General features: G+C 36.4%; 1 protein-coding gene and 2 pseudogenes across 1 annotated transcript; all 3 read left to right on the top strand.

Annotated features, from left to right (window-relative positions):
• The first annotated feature begins 944 nt into the window (after window positions 1–944).
• LOC108148296 (protein slowmo) lies at window positions 945–2,255 on the top strand. The gene is made up of 2 exons (XM_017275275.2): window positions 945–1,018; window positions 1,133–2,255. Exon 2 carries the CDS (start codon window positions 1,212–1,214, stop codon window positions 1,857–1,859), a length of 648 nt encoding a protein of 215 aa, XP_017130764.1. The 5' UTR covers window positions 945–1,018; window positions 1,133–1,211; the 3' UTR covers window positions 1,860–2,255.
• Window positions 2,256–5,604: 3,349 nt separating this feature from the next.
• On the top strand, window positions 5,605–7,670 carry LOC108148326 (annotated as a pseudogene).
• LOC108148128 lies at window positions 5,627–14,399 on the top strand (annotated as a pseudogene).

Raw genomic sequence — 14,399 nt, 5'->3', positions numbered from 1 at the left:
CGATAGTTTCCCAGATCTAGCTTGGCGCAATTTTTAATTTCTTTGGTCTTGTGATCTCCATAGCAAACCCGTCAAACAAACATTAGCTTTTCTTCCTTGTCGTCCAAGTCAGCAAAAGAGTATTCATTTATTTTAATTAACTTCTTTTGGATTTGCCAAAATTCAAAAGTAAACAGACCCAGATCAGATCGAAAGAAATAATAATTGCGCCATCCTTGCAAATATACACTTACGAAAGAACGTGGAAAATTAGTATTAGTATTATTTCTAAAAAATTTTGGGGCGAATGATTTTTAATTTTTTTATTTTAAATGAGGCATTTAGTTGGCGAGCTGGCTGCTGGCATCCGGAGCACAGCACTGTTTTCGGTTCGGCAGCCGATGAGGATGGAGTATCCCATTCGTCATTGTCCCACCTTGCTCTTTTAGCTGCTGTCCTGAAAGGAGCTACCCTGGGTATTTCCTCCGTTTACCAAAGCCTCAAATTCAGCAACATCGTCAGCGGCAAAGGCGGCCTTTGGATCTTTTTGACCCTGGCAATTTAGTTGAACCGTTTGCATCTCAACAAGTGGCGCAAGCTCAAACTCCTTGGAGAACTGATTGGTTTCCGTACGGGGATAGCTGATAACTTTATCTCCTTGCCGGGATTAGCGCAGAAGCATCTGTGTGCGGCGAGAACTGGACGAAAACATTTTATCATATCGAAAGTAATTTAATATTACGTTATGTATTATCACCCACACTTCTGCTTCCACTCCAGCGTTCCAGTAGACCTTTTCCCATCTGGCAACTCCGGCCGACGGACCTTGTTTTCCTTGTCAGCATAGCTGTGTCCAGTCCCGTTGTGTAAATAAATACGCATAAGGCTAAATGCGTTTTAATGCGCCAATGGAATCGGGCTATAACTGTGCACAGGGTGCCTAAGTATCTTTCTTTATCTGCGCCAGTGTGGCCACCCCATCGACAGCCCGGACTATCGGAGCCACTGTCATCTCTAGCAGCGCACAACACGAGTAAAGGTCAGCTCTCGTAACTTGTCTCCGAAATATTCAATAATTCAGATTTTCCTGTCAAAATTTGAGCCGTGAACTGAACCGTACCTTACGCTCTTTCCCTTCCGTTTCACCCTGCAGGCTCAGCTCAGCCCACAACTCGTTTGCCAACTTAGGATCTACATCCCCTCCCGAAGGTGACGACAACGGCGCTTGCATAATGAAAATCTGGACGTCGGAGCACATATTTAACCATCCGTGGGAGACGGTCACGCAGGCGGCGTGGCGCAAGTACCCAAACCCTATGACTCCCTCCATCATTGGCACGGACGTGGTCGAGCGCCGGGTGGTAGACGGCGTCCTGCACACACACAGGCTGGTTCAGTCCAAGTGGTACTTCCCCAAGTGGACGCACGCCCTGATTGGAACGGCCAAGACCTGCTTTGCCAGTGAACGATCCACGGTGGACCCGGAGCGCAAGCAGATGGTGCTGAAGACAAACAACCTCACATTCTGCCGCAACATTAGCGTCGACGAAGTACTCTACTACGAGCCGCATCCGGCGGACGCCAGCAAGACGCTGCTCAAGCAGGAGGCCACGGTGACAGTATTCGGAGTCCCCCTGTCCCACTACATGGAGGACCTGCTTACATCGACAATCAGCTCCAACGCGGGCAAGGGTCGACAGGGCCTGGAGTGGGTGATTGGGCTGATCAACACAGAGGTCAAGGGCATCGCCCGCGGCACCGACGAACTCCTACACAGCACACGACGCTCCATCGACGAAGTCACGGAGAGCGCCCGCAAGAGCATGGATGAGATCAGCGCGCAGGCCACCAAGGCGGCGAAGGCGATGCACATAACATAGGTGCCGCGGATGCGTAGTGAATTTTTGAATTAAATTCGATGGCGCAAAGTCGCCGTTTTAGTACAACAATTAACCAATGGCAAGGCTGACATCTGGCAGCGTGTGGGGCAGCAACAATTACTTCGTTTTTCAAGCCATTAAATGTATATTTTATAACAACTCTCTACCGAACGACCCGACTATCAGTTATCAGTTATGGCTGGTAGCTGACGGCTGATATGAATTTCTCTTGTCTGGCAGAATTTGAAGGAGCTCACGCTTTTGCTGGCACCCATTGCAGATCAATATATATACATATATAAATAACATAGTCAATGTAAGCTTTGTAAACAGCCGCAAAAATCGAAGAACGAGGAGAGAAATTAAACTAAAGATTTGCTTACCAGTCAGTGTCAAGATCAGTTGTATTATTTTAAGTAATGTGGCCTCTAAGTCTAAGAACTGCAATGAGTTTGAACAAGTCTACATACATATGTCCAAACAAAACCCCCGAAAGCTGCAATTTTTTGTCTCGAGGTACCCTTGCAGAGGGTATTATAATTTCAGTCAGAAGTTTGCAACGCAGTGAAGGAGACATTTCCGACCCTGTAAAGTATATATATTCCTGATCAGCATTACTATGAGCGTCGATCTAGCCAGCTTGCTGAAAATAATGTATATTAACTTCGGCTTGCCGAAGTTTGCTTTCTTTCTGATTTTTTTAGTTTTCAATCTATCCAAGTTTCAAATAATGGTAAATTGGAACTGACGAATGGTAAATCAGCGAGTTATAGATTTCGGGGCCTTATTTTAAAAAGAAAAACTATTAATTTACATTTCCTTCTTAAAATTATTGGAATAGGGGTAAGTGTCTTGGAACATCAGAAGCTCATATACTCAGAGGCAGCTCGTAAAAGTAATTTGATTTTGTTTTGACTTGGATTTTTAAAGGGGGCCATATCGCCGATAAGCTAAAAGATATTTTAAAACGACGCAGTGGGAAACAAAAACTTTTTAATATAAACATGTTGAAAACTTTTGTTAACATTTTTAATGATAAAAGTTTTTTTTGGTTTTGGTTTGGAAAAGATGCAGCTATTGCAAAAATTATATATTCTTGAAAACATTAAAATTATGATTTACTTGGGTATAAGTTTAAAAACATTGAAGCTTTGATGATTTACAGCTTATTATTCAATCGTTCCTTTCTTTTTGAATAAAACACAAACAGTTTGACTTTTCAACTAATTTTTTTTTGTCGACTCGATTTCTTTCGCATGACCACCGCGTGCACATTTTACGAAGTCCAATTCGGTCGAAGTTGAAGCGCACCTATTGAAAAACCCTTTATATATTATATATATATATTTTGCCAAATCACCATGATGCTTCTAATTCCAGTTAACGTGATATGATCTACTACTATTCGGCATAAGCTGGTGGGAAATACCAATTTTGAATGTTTTATGGTTTCTTGCATGGAAACTTTTGAGATGAATTAATATTTAATATAAATATTAAACGGACACACAAGCGTATTTTAAAAATTGAAATTATTTCATCGTCTGACTGTATCAGAGCTAAGGTACAAGGTACTGAAATAATTATAAATATAGATCCTAAGGTCTTTAAGACTCTTTGATTTTTGTAAATTTAATATTTATGCAATTTGTCTTCATTCTGTTCAGTCTTTAGTATTAAATATAACAAGAAAGAAAGCAAACTTCGGCAAGCCGAAGTTCATATACCCTTGCAGCTATCGCAAGAATTAAATATTTTTGAAAACATTAAAATTATGATTTACTTGCGTATTTAAACCATAATTCTGAAATATTTAACCATTGCTATATGTCGAAGAACTAAACAAAAAATTAAAAAACAGCAAAGTTATAATTTTTTTTCAATTATTTTTCCGATTGTTCCTATGGGAGCTATATGCTATAGTCGTCCGATTTTGATGAAATTTAAACCATAATTCTGAAATATTTAACCATTGCTTTATGTCGAAGAACAAAACAAAAAATTAAAAAACAGCAAAGTTATAATTTTTTTTCAATTATTTTTCCGATTGTTCCTATGGGAGCTATATGCTATAGTCGTCCGATTTTGATGAAATTTAAACCATAATTCTGAATTATTTAACCATTGCTATATGTCGAAGAACTAAACAAAAAATTAAAAAACAGCAAAGTTATAATTTTTTTTCAATTATTTTTCCGATTGTTCCTATGGGAGCTATATGCTATAGTCGTCCGATCCGGCTCGTTCCGACTTATATACTACCTGCAATAGAAAGACAACTTTTGGGAAAGTTTCATGCAGATAGCTTTAAAACTGAGAGACTAGTTTGCATATAAACGGACGGACAGACGGACAGACGGACAGACGGACGGACAGACGGACGGACAGACGGACATGGCTAGATCGAATCTACTAGTGATGCTGATCAAGAATATATATACTTTATAGGGTCGGAAACGTCTCCTTCACTGCGTTGCAAACTTCTGACTGAAATTATAATACCCTCTGCAAGGGTATAAATATTATCTGAAGCTTAGTTTTTGTACGACGCGTATGTATTTATTATTTTTTTCTGAAGTTTCGTTCAAAAATTTTTCATTGCTGCAAAAACTACGCGGTCAGAGCTTTATACAAATATTTTTTAAGAAAGAATTCATTATTATAATTATCATACAAATATTCTACATCTCAAACATATAGAAAATAAAGTTTAAAAAAAAGCCACTAAAAGATGCAAGTTTTAACACCATTTTTATTTAATTAAGAAGACCAAAACAGGTAAAACCGCGAAAACAATATTTCACACCTCAAATATATTTACGAAAACGTAATAAATCGATTCGTCACTTTTTTTATTATTATTTTATTTTTTTTTTATTATTTTTATTATTTAATTTTTAAGCCCAGTACTTTTTTAAAAACAATAAAAAAGGCTTATACTTTTTTTGTTAATGTCTTGAAGTATTGTAATCTACAACAAACAGGATTTCCCATTATTAAAACTATTAAATTGGTATAACTGTTTACTAACCATATCCAAACTTTTCTTCTTTGAGTTATTAATTTAATTTAAAAAGAAAAAAAAGAAAGTAAAACTAACATTTTATGAAAAAAAAAACTGGAATACTAAAAAATCCAATAAAAATCTAGAAAACAAAAAACAACCAGAAAATGTTTAAAAAATCCATTTTATACGATTTTCCGATTTGTTACAAAATTTCTATGATTTGCTCAAACTCATCTGCATTTTCTTTGTTTTCGTCAGCAAAATTTTTGACAAAATATTGCCGTTTTAAAAAAAAGTTTAATTTTTGTAATAGTTGCGGGATAAACACAATATAATAAACAAAACAATAACGTTTGAATTTAACGTTAGAAAGGTATTGTGACCGTGAACTTATTACCAAAGAATTGTCAAGCAGTATACATATTGTCTCTGTCACTGCCATACCCGTATAAAAGATGTAAAAAAATCTTAAATCTATCGATTCAATGTTAACGTGATGTTAACTTAACATCCGCATGTAGTGGAGACTTACTCCGCGAATATCCAAGACTTAATCCACAAATAGCAAATACTTACTCCGCCGCTAACAGAGACACAACATTTAGCAATAGAGGTAGGGAACCAGCTGCATTTAGTGGAGACACAGGTAGTTGAGACACATTCCGCATGTAACGATGTATAAGGGATGGGAAAACACCGATTCCTACTGATGTTTAAAACCACGTCAGTGTCGATGATGGTCCACCTCTAACAGGTAAAATCAAATGTAATGTTTTCGAATAGATAAGAGCAGCGCCAATTGATCATGGAAGTAGCACCCACGCACTTTTCGGAAACACACAGCATTATAATAGGTCAGCAACCTCGCGAAAAGCAGATAACCATAACCAATCGGTAGCGCTCTTGTAAGTCCCCAATCATCGAACAAGTGCGCCCATTTGAGAGGCTGACGGAATCCCCCCTTGGGTTTACGTAAATAGTAATAAAGTGCCGCCATGACGGACGTGGAGATCGCCACGGCCAAGAAGTCCAACCCCGTAAAGTCCCTCATTGCGGGCGGCGTGGGTGGCATGTGCAATGTGGTCGTCGGCCATCCGCTGGACACCATAAAGGTGAGTTGGAAATCTACCAAACTGCCGATGTAATTATCATTTTTCATCCTAGGTGCGCCTCCAAACCATGCCCACGCCCTTGCCGGGGGGGACTGTGCCGCCCGCATTCTACGCCAGGAGGGATTTCGGGGATTCTACAGAGGGATCTCGGCTGCTCTGGTCGGCGTCACACCCCTCTATGCCGTGGACTTTGCGGTCTATGCTGCGGGCAAGCGGTTGTTCCAAACAGACGAGCACCTGCGGCTCACCTACCCACAGATTTTTATGGCCGGAGCGCTGGCGGGAGTCTGTTCCGCCCTCGTCACAGTGCCCACCGATCGGTTAAAGGTCCTGCTGCAGACACAAGCCATCACCAGTGGACCCCTGCTGTACAATGGGACCATGGACACGGTCGCCAAACTTTATAGGGATCAGAAGTCTCTTCAAGGGCACCTGCGCCTGCATTCTGCGAGGTGAGTTGTGGATTAGTAATGCTATTTGCCCTATTAGTAATGCTGTTTTGTAAGCCCAGACTCGCCCACCGGCTTCTATTTCGTGACCTACGAGTTCCTTCAGGAAATGGCCAGGAAGAAGTCCAAGACAGGGAAGATTAGAACCGCATCTACGATTCTGTCCGGCGGAACGGCTGGCATTGTGTTTTGGACTTTGGCCGTGCCCTTCGATGTACTTAAAAGCCGTCTCCAGTCAGGTGAGTCACGGTCATGCACTCACAAATCGCTCTGTTGGCCAGGATTTATTAATGCCCCGATTGCAGCACCTGAGGGCACTTACAAGCACGGCATTCGATGTGTATTTAGGGACCTTATAACCACAGAAGTTCCCAAAGCTCTGTTCCGCGGAATTCTCCCTATTTTACTGCGTGCCTTTCCCTCCACCGCCGCGGTTTTCTTCGGCGTGGAGCTCACCAATGACTTGTTGAAAGCCTAATCTTAGGAGTTTGTATTCAAGAGAGGCTGTTTAATTAATTTTAATAATTAAATGTATTGTTATCAAAGTTATTTTTTTGATTTTATACTGACTTTCGGTAATTGTTAAGTAGACCGTATTCGACCGAGTTTCATGTTGGTGTTCGTAGCACTTCAAAAATGATTTAAAAAATACGCTAAATATCCGAAAACTGTTGCTAATATTAAATTATTTGATTGAAAAGAAATCTAGTAAATAAATATTTTATTTCCTAAGAGTAATGCTGTTAATTTAACTTTTTATTTGAGGTCTAAACAATAATGCTGCCAAATGATCATGATGCTTCTAATTCCAGTTTACGTGATTTGATCTACAAATGAATGCAAAACAGAACGATTATTCAGCATAAGCTGGTGGGATATACCAATTTTGAATGTTTTTGAGGTTTCAGGCATGGAAACTTTTGAGATGAATTAATATTTAATATAAATATAAAACGGACACACAAGTGTTTTTTAATAATTGAAATTATGTCTGCCAATTTCACAACATTTCATGAAATTATTTCAACGTCTGACTGTACTAAGACTAATGTACTTTTGGTTAAGTATCAAATTAGCATAGAAAAACTATTTTATCATAATCAAATGCTGTTAGGGCAAGGATAGTTAGGCCTTTAAGACTCTTTGATTTTTATAAATTTAATATGTTTACAAATTGCTTTATTCTGTTCAGTCTTTATATTATATATATAAATATTATCTGAAGCTTAGTTTTTGTAACACGTTTTTGAAGTTTCGTTCAAAAATTTCCAATTTCCAATTTCAAAAATTTCCAATTTATAAAAATATTTTTTAAGAAGGAATTCATTACTATAATTATCATAAAAATATTGGACTGATATTGGCTCACCAATGACTTGTTGAAAGCCTAATCTTAGGAGTTTCTATTTAAGAGAGACTGTTAATTTGTTAGTTAATTTTAATAATTAAATGTATTGTTATCCAAGTTATTGGTTTGATTTTATACTGACTTTCGGTAATTGTTAAGTAGGCCGTATTCGGCGTTATTTTCATGTTCCTATTCGTAGCTCTTTAAAAAGGGTTTGAAAAAGGATATAAAGAATAGGCCAAATATCCAAAATGTGTTGCTAATAATTAATTATTTGATTGAAAAGAAATCTAGTAAATAAATATTTTATTTCCTAAGTGTAAATTATCTTTTTATTAGAGGTCTAAACAATAGTGCTGCAATATCACCATTATGCTTCTAATTCCAGTACTATTCAGCATAAACTGGTGGAAAATACCAATTTTGAGTGTTTTTATGGTTTCTTGCATGGATGAATTAATATTTCTTATAAATATAAAACGACTCACAAGCGTTTTTTAAAAATTGAAATTATGTCTGCCAATTTCACAACATTTCATGAAATTATTTCATCGTCTGATTGTACTAGAGCTTAGGTACTTTTGGTTTAGTATCAAATTAGCATAGAAAAACTATTTTATCATAATCAAATGCTGTTAGGGCAAGGATAGTTAGGCCTTTAAGACTCTTTGATTTTTATAAATTTAATATGTTTACAAATTGCTTTATTCTGTTCAGTCTTTATATTATATATATAAATATTATCTGAAGCTTAGTTTTTGTACCACGTTTCTGAAGTTTCGTTCAAAAATTTCCAATTGCCTCAAAAACTACGCAGTCCACAGTTTTATAAAAATATTTTTTAAGAAGGAATTCATTATTATAATTATCATAAAAATATTGTAAATCTCAAAGATATAGAATATAAAGTTAAAAAAAAGCCCCTAAAAGATGCAAATTTTAACACCATTTTTATTTAATAAAGAAGACCAAAACAGTTAAAGCCGCGAAATCAATATTATGCACCTCAAATATAATTACGAAAACGTTAATAAATCGAGTTGTTAACTTTTTTTTTGCAAAAATTATTTATTAAACCCAGTACTTTTTGAAAAACAATAATAAACGGCTTATACTTTTTTTGTTTTTCATGTAAACGTATGCCTTAGCTGTGTTCTCTTCCATTCCAATTGGAACCCTATATTCATACATAGATCGATAGTATAAAGCAGAATCGAAAGAACAGCATTAAAGAGTAATTCACGGCCAGGCAAAGTAGTGTTTTTATTAATTCCAATCAGAAAGAGATCAAAGATTTCACCAGATTGGAACCCGGTATTTATACATAAATCGATAGTTTGAAGCAGAATCGATCGACAGTATTAAAGGGGAATTCACGGTCAGACAAAGCAGTGTTTTTATTAATTCCAATCAGAAAGAAATACAAAGATTTAGTACGTTAGATATAAAATATAAAGGGCGATATAAAAATAAAGATAGGACGGATTTCACCAGATTCAAGTAATTAGGAACAATTAAAGACGAATTTCACAAGAAGCCGATATCTTTCTCAGTCTTATCAGTGTTCCGACGAGGCAGAGGAATTGGTGGATGTAAATAAATCGAGATTTTATACCTTCGATTGATGTTGAAAATATATTTCATTTGTACTTTTTGAATCTGAAACGTGCTGCCACTCTTGGAGGAGACATCTCCGACCCTATAAAGTATATATATTCTTGATAAGCATCACTAGGCAGGTCGATCTAGCCATGTCCGTCTGTCCGTCCGTTTCTACGCAAACTAGTCTCTCAGTTTTAAAGCTATCTGCATGAAACTTTCCCAAAAGTTGTCTTTCTATTGCAGGTAGTATATAAGTCGGAACGAGCCAGATCGGACGACTATAGCATATAGCTTCCATAGGAACAACCGAAAAAATAAATAAAAAAAAATTATAACTTTGCTGTTTTTTAATTTTTTGTTTAGTTCTTCTTAGTAATGATTAAATATTTTAGAATTACGGCTTACATTTCATCAAAATCGGACACTATATCGTATAGCTCCCATAGAAATAATAAAAATATATATAAACTATCTAATAATTGAGCTGTAAATCATCATAGCTTCAGTGTTTTTCAGCATATACTAAGTAAATCATAATTTGAATGTTTTCAAAAGTATTTAATTTATGCAATAGCTGCAAGGGTATATGAACTTCGGCTTGCCGAAGTTTGCTTTCTTTCTTGTTTTTTCAGTTTTCAATCTATCCAAGTTTCAAATCTTTTGCGTTTGTACCGCCAATGAATGGCAGATAATGGTAAATTGGAACTGACGAATGGTAAATCAGCTAGTTACAGATTTCGGGTCCTTATCTGAAAAAGACTTGGATTTGACTTGTTTTGACTTGGATTTTTAAAGGGGGCCATATCGCCGATAAGCTAAAAGATATTTTAAAACGACGCAGTGGGAAACAGAAACCTTTTAGTATAAACATGTTGAAAACTTTTGGTAACATTTTTAATGATAAAAGTTTTTTTTTGGTTTTGGTTTGGAAAAGATGCAGCTATTGCAAAAATTATATATTCTTGAAAACATTAAAATTATGATTTACTCGCGTATAAGTTTAAAAACATTGAAGCTATGATGATTTACAGTTTAATTATTCAATCTTTCCTATGGAAGCTATATGATATCTTTTTTTTTAATAAAACACAAACGGTTTGACTTTTCAACTAACTTTTTTTTTGTTATCGAATTTGAACATATAAATTTAATTATGAAACTCGATTTCTTTCGCATGACCACCGCGTGCACGTTTTACGAAGTCCAATTCGGTCGAAGTTGAAGCGCACCTATTGAAAACCCTTTTTATATTATATATATATATATATATTTTGCCAAATCACCATGATGCTTCTAATTCCAGTTTACGTGATATGATCTACTACTATTCAGCATAAGCTGGTGGAAAATACCAATTTTGAATGTTTTATGGTTTCTTGCACGAAAACTTTTGAGATGAATTAATATTTAATATAAATATAAAACGGACACATAAGCGTTTTTCAAAAATTGAAATTATTTCATCGTCTGACTGTATCAGAGCTAAGGTACAAGGTACTGAAATAATTATAAATAGAGATCCTAAGGCCTTTAAGACTCTTTGATTTTTGTAAATTTAATATTTATGCAATTTGTCTTCATTCTGTTCAGTCTTTAGTATTAAATATAAATATTATCTGAAGCTTAGTTTTTGTACGACGCGTATGTATTTTTTATTTTTTTCCGAAGTTTCGTTCAAAAATTTTTCATTGCTGCAAAAACTACGCGGTCAGAGCTTTATACAAATATTTTTAAGAAAGAATTCATTATTATAATTATCATAAAAATATTCTACATCTCAAACATATAGAAAATAAAGTTTAAAAAAAGCCACTAAAAGATGCAAGTTTAAACACCATTTTTATTTAATTAAGAAGACCAAAACAGGTAATACCGCGAAAACAATATTTCACACCTCAAATATAATTACGAAAACGTAATAAATCGATTTGTCACTTTTTTTATTATTATTTTTGTTTATTATTTATTTTTTAAACCAAGTACTTTTTGAAAAACAATAAAAAAGGCTTATACTTTTTTTGTTAATGTCTTGAAGTATTGTAATCTACAACAAACAGGATTTCCCATTATTAAAACTATTAAATTGGTATAATTGTTTACTAACCATATCCAAACTTTTCTTCTTTGAGTTATTAATTTAATTTAAAAAGAATAAAAGAAAGAAAAACTAACATTTTATGAAAAATTAAAAAAAAACTGGAATACTAAAAAAACCAATAAAAATCTAGAAAACAAAAAACACCAAGAAAATTAATTTTATGCAATTTTCCGATTTGTTACAAAATTTCAATGATTTGCTCAAACTCATCTGCATTTTCTTTGTTTTCGTTAGCAAAATTTATGACAAAATATTGTCGTTTTAAAAAAAGATTAATTTTTGTAATAGTTGCGGGATAAACACAATATAATAATCAAAACAATAACGTTTGAATTTAACGTTAAAAAGGCATTGTGACCGTGAACTTATTACCAAAGAAATGTCAAGCAGTATACATATTGTCTCTGTCACTGCCATACCCGTATAAAAGATGTAAAAAAATCTTAAATCTATCGATTCAATGTTAACGTGATGTTAACTTAACATCTGCATGTAGTGGAGACTTACTCCGCTAATATCCAAGACTTAATCCACAAATAGCAAATACTTACTCCGCCGCTAACAGAGACACAACATTTAGCAATAGAGGTAGGGAACCCGCTGCATTTAGTGGAGACACAGGTAGTTGAGACACATTCCGCATGTAACGATGTATAAGGGATGGGAAAACACCGATTCCTACTGATGTTTAAAACCACGTCAGTGTCGATGATGGTCCACCTCTAACAGGTAAAATCAAATGTAATGTTTTCGAATAGATAAGAGCAGCGCCAATTGATCATGGATGTAGCACCCACGCACTTTTCGGAAACACACAGCATTACCATAGGTCAGCAACCTCGCGAAAAGCAGATAACCATAACCAATCGGTAGACCCAATCATCGAACACGTGCGCCCATTTGAGAGGCTGACGGAATCCCCCCTTGGGTTTACGTAAATAGTAATAAAGTGCCGCCATGACGGACGTGGAGATCGCCACGGCCAAGAAGTCCAACCCCGTAAAGTCCCTCATTGCGGGCGGCGTGGGTGGCATGTGCAATGTGGTCGTCGGCCATCCGCTGGACACCATAAAGGTGAGTTGGAAATCTACCAAACTGCCGATGTAATTATCATTTTTCATCCTAGGTGCGCCTCCAAACCATGCCCACGCCCTTGCCGGGGGGGACTGTGCCGCCCGCATTCTACGCCAGGAGGGATTTCGGGGATTCTACAGAGGGATCTCGGCTCCTCTGGTCGGCTACACACCCCTCTATGCCGTGGACTTTGCGGTCTATGCTGCGGGCAAGCGGTTGTTCCTAACAGACGAGCACCTGCGGCTCACCTACCCACAGATTTTTATGGCCGGAGCGCTGGCGGGAGTCTGTTCCGCCCTCGTCACAGTGCCCACCGACCGCATAAAGGTCCTGCTGCAGACACAGGCCGTCACCAGTGGACCCCTGCTGTACAATGGGACCATGGACACGGTCGCCAAACTTTATAGGGATCAGAAGTCTCTTCAAGGGCACCTGCGCCTGCATTCTGCGAGGTGAGTTGAGGATTAGTAATGCTGTTTGCCCTATTAGTAATGCTGTTTTGTAAGCCCAGACTCGCCCACCGGCTTCTATTTCGTGACCTACCAGTTCCTTCAGGAAATGGCCAGGAAGAAGTCCAAGACAGGGAAGATTAGAACCGCATCTACGATTCTGTCCGGCGGAACGGCTGGCATTGTGTTTTGGACTTTGGCCGTGCCCTTCGATGTACTTAAAAGCCGTCTCCAGTCAGGTGAGTCACGGTCATGCACGCCAGGATTTATAAATGTCCCGATTGCAGCACCTGAGGACAAACATATACGCAAATAAATTAAAAATTAAATTTTTTCAAGAATATTTAATTTTTGATATAGCTGCAAGGGTATATAAACATCGGCTTGCCGAAGTTTACTTTCTCTTTTTTTTTGAGTTTTTATTTTTAATTCAAACCTTTTCTAATCTCAACAATTTAAAGCTTTTTCAAGACTTTTAGTAATTGTCTTTAAATAAAAAGTAAAAACAGATTAGCAAATTCCTTAATTAACATAAAATTACATTTTGTCTTTAAATGCGTTTATTTTGGCTGGACACAATTATGGTTTACGAAGGTAAATGTTAAAATTTAAACAATTTATCACTATTTTTGGCTCTGTTTTATATTAAATTGGGTATCTGGCATCTAATAGCCGGTATATGCACCATTATTTTTTCATTCGTTTTGGCATGATGTATAAAGCTTGCGATAAGTTCCAATTGGAATATTGTACCATGCTCTTTGGAGAATATCCCAAAGCATATTATCTTAGGCATATAATAGCATCACCGTCTCCAACAGACCTTACACGAACTAAGTTCCTAACTGACAATTAATTCGACGGATTTCCAATCAAATAAAACTTTTAGATGGGAGAAATAGATTTCCCGGATATTGGATGGAGTGTGTGATTAAAAATAAATAGTCAAGTATATGCGTGTGAATACCAACTTGTGATTATATACAACCAAAAAAAAACATGAATAACCATTTTGCTCTTTTGCTTCGTCAACTGCATAAATCATCAATTCGATTGGTGATTTGTAGTTAACAAACGCCAAAGAAAGCAAGACTGTTATACATTTGACCTAGCTTAATTCCTTTTTTTCTTTTAGGTGCAATCCTGCTTCGCACAAGAAGGTATTCCCTATTTCTTGTCTGATAGCAGAGGTCATCTTGTTTTTCATCCAATCGCGGTTGAAGACTTTTGTTTCAGTACTTCTGGTCCCCAGATGCCACCGGATTTAACACTAAAAAAGGAACAATTAGTAACTACTTATAATATTCTTTCCTCTCGTTTACCCCCATTTAAGTAGTTTTTTTACATTAAGATCTATTTAATTTATATATATTATTTATTTATAACAAGATGCAACGTCTA

This window comes from Drosophila elegans, unplaced genomic scaffold, assembly GCF_018152505.1.
Source record: "Drosophila elegans isolate 14027-0461.03 unplaced genomic scaffold, ASM1815250v1 contig_397, whole genome shotgun sequence".
Taxonomy (NCBI): Eukaryota; Metazoa; Arthropoda; class Insecta; order Diptera; family Drosophilidae; genus Drosophila; species Drosophila elegans.
This window is presented reverse-complemented; position numbering and strand designations above follow the sequence as displayed.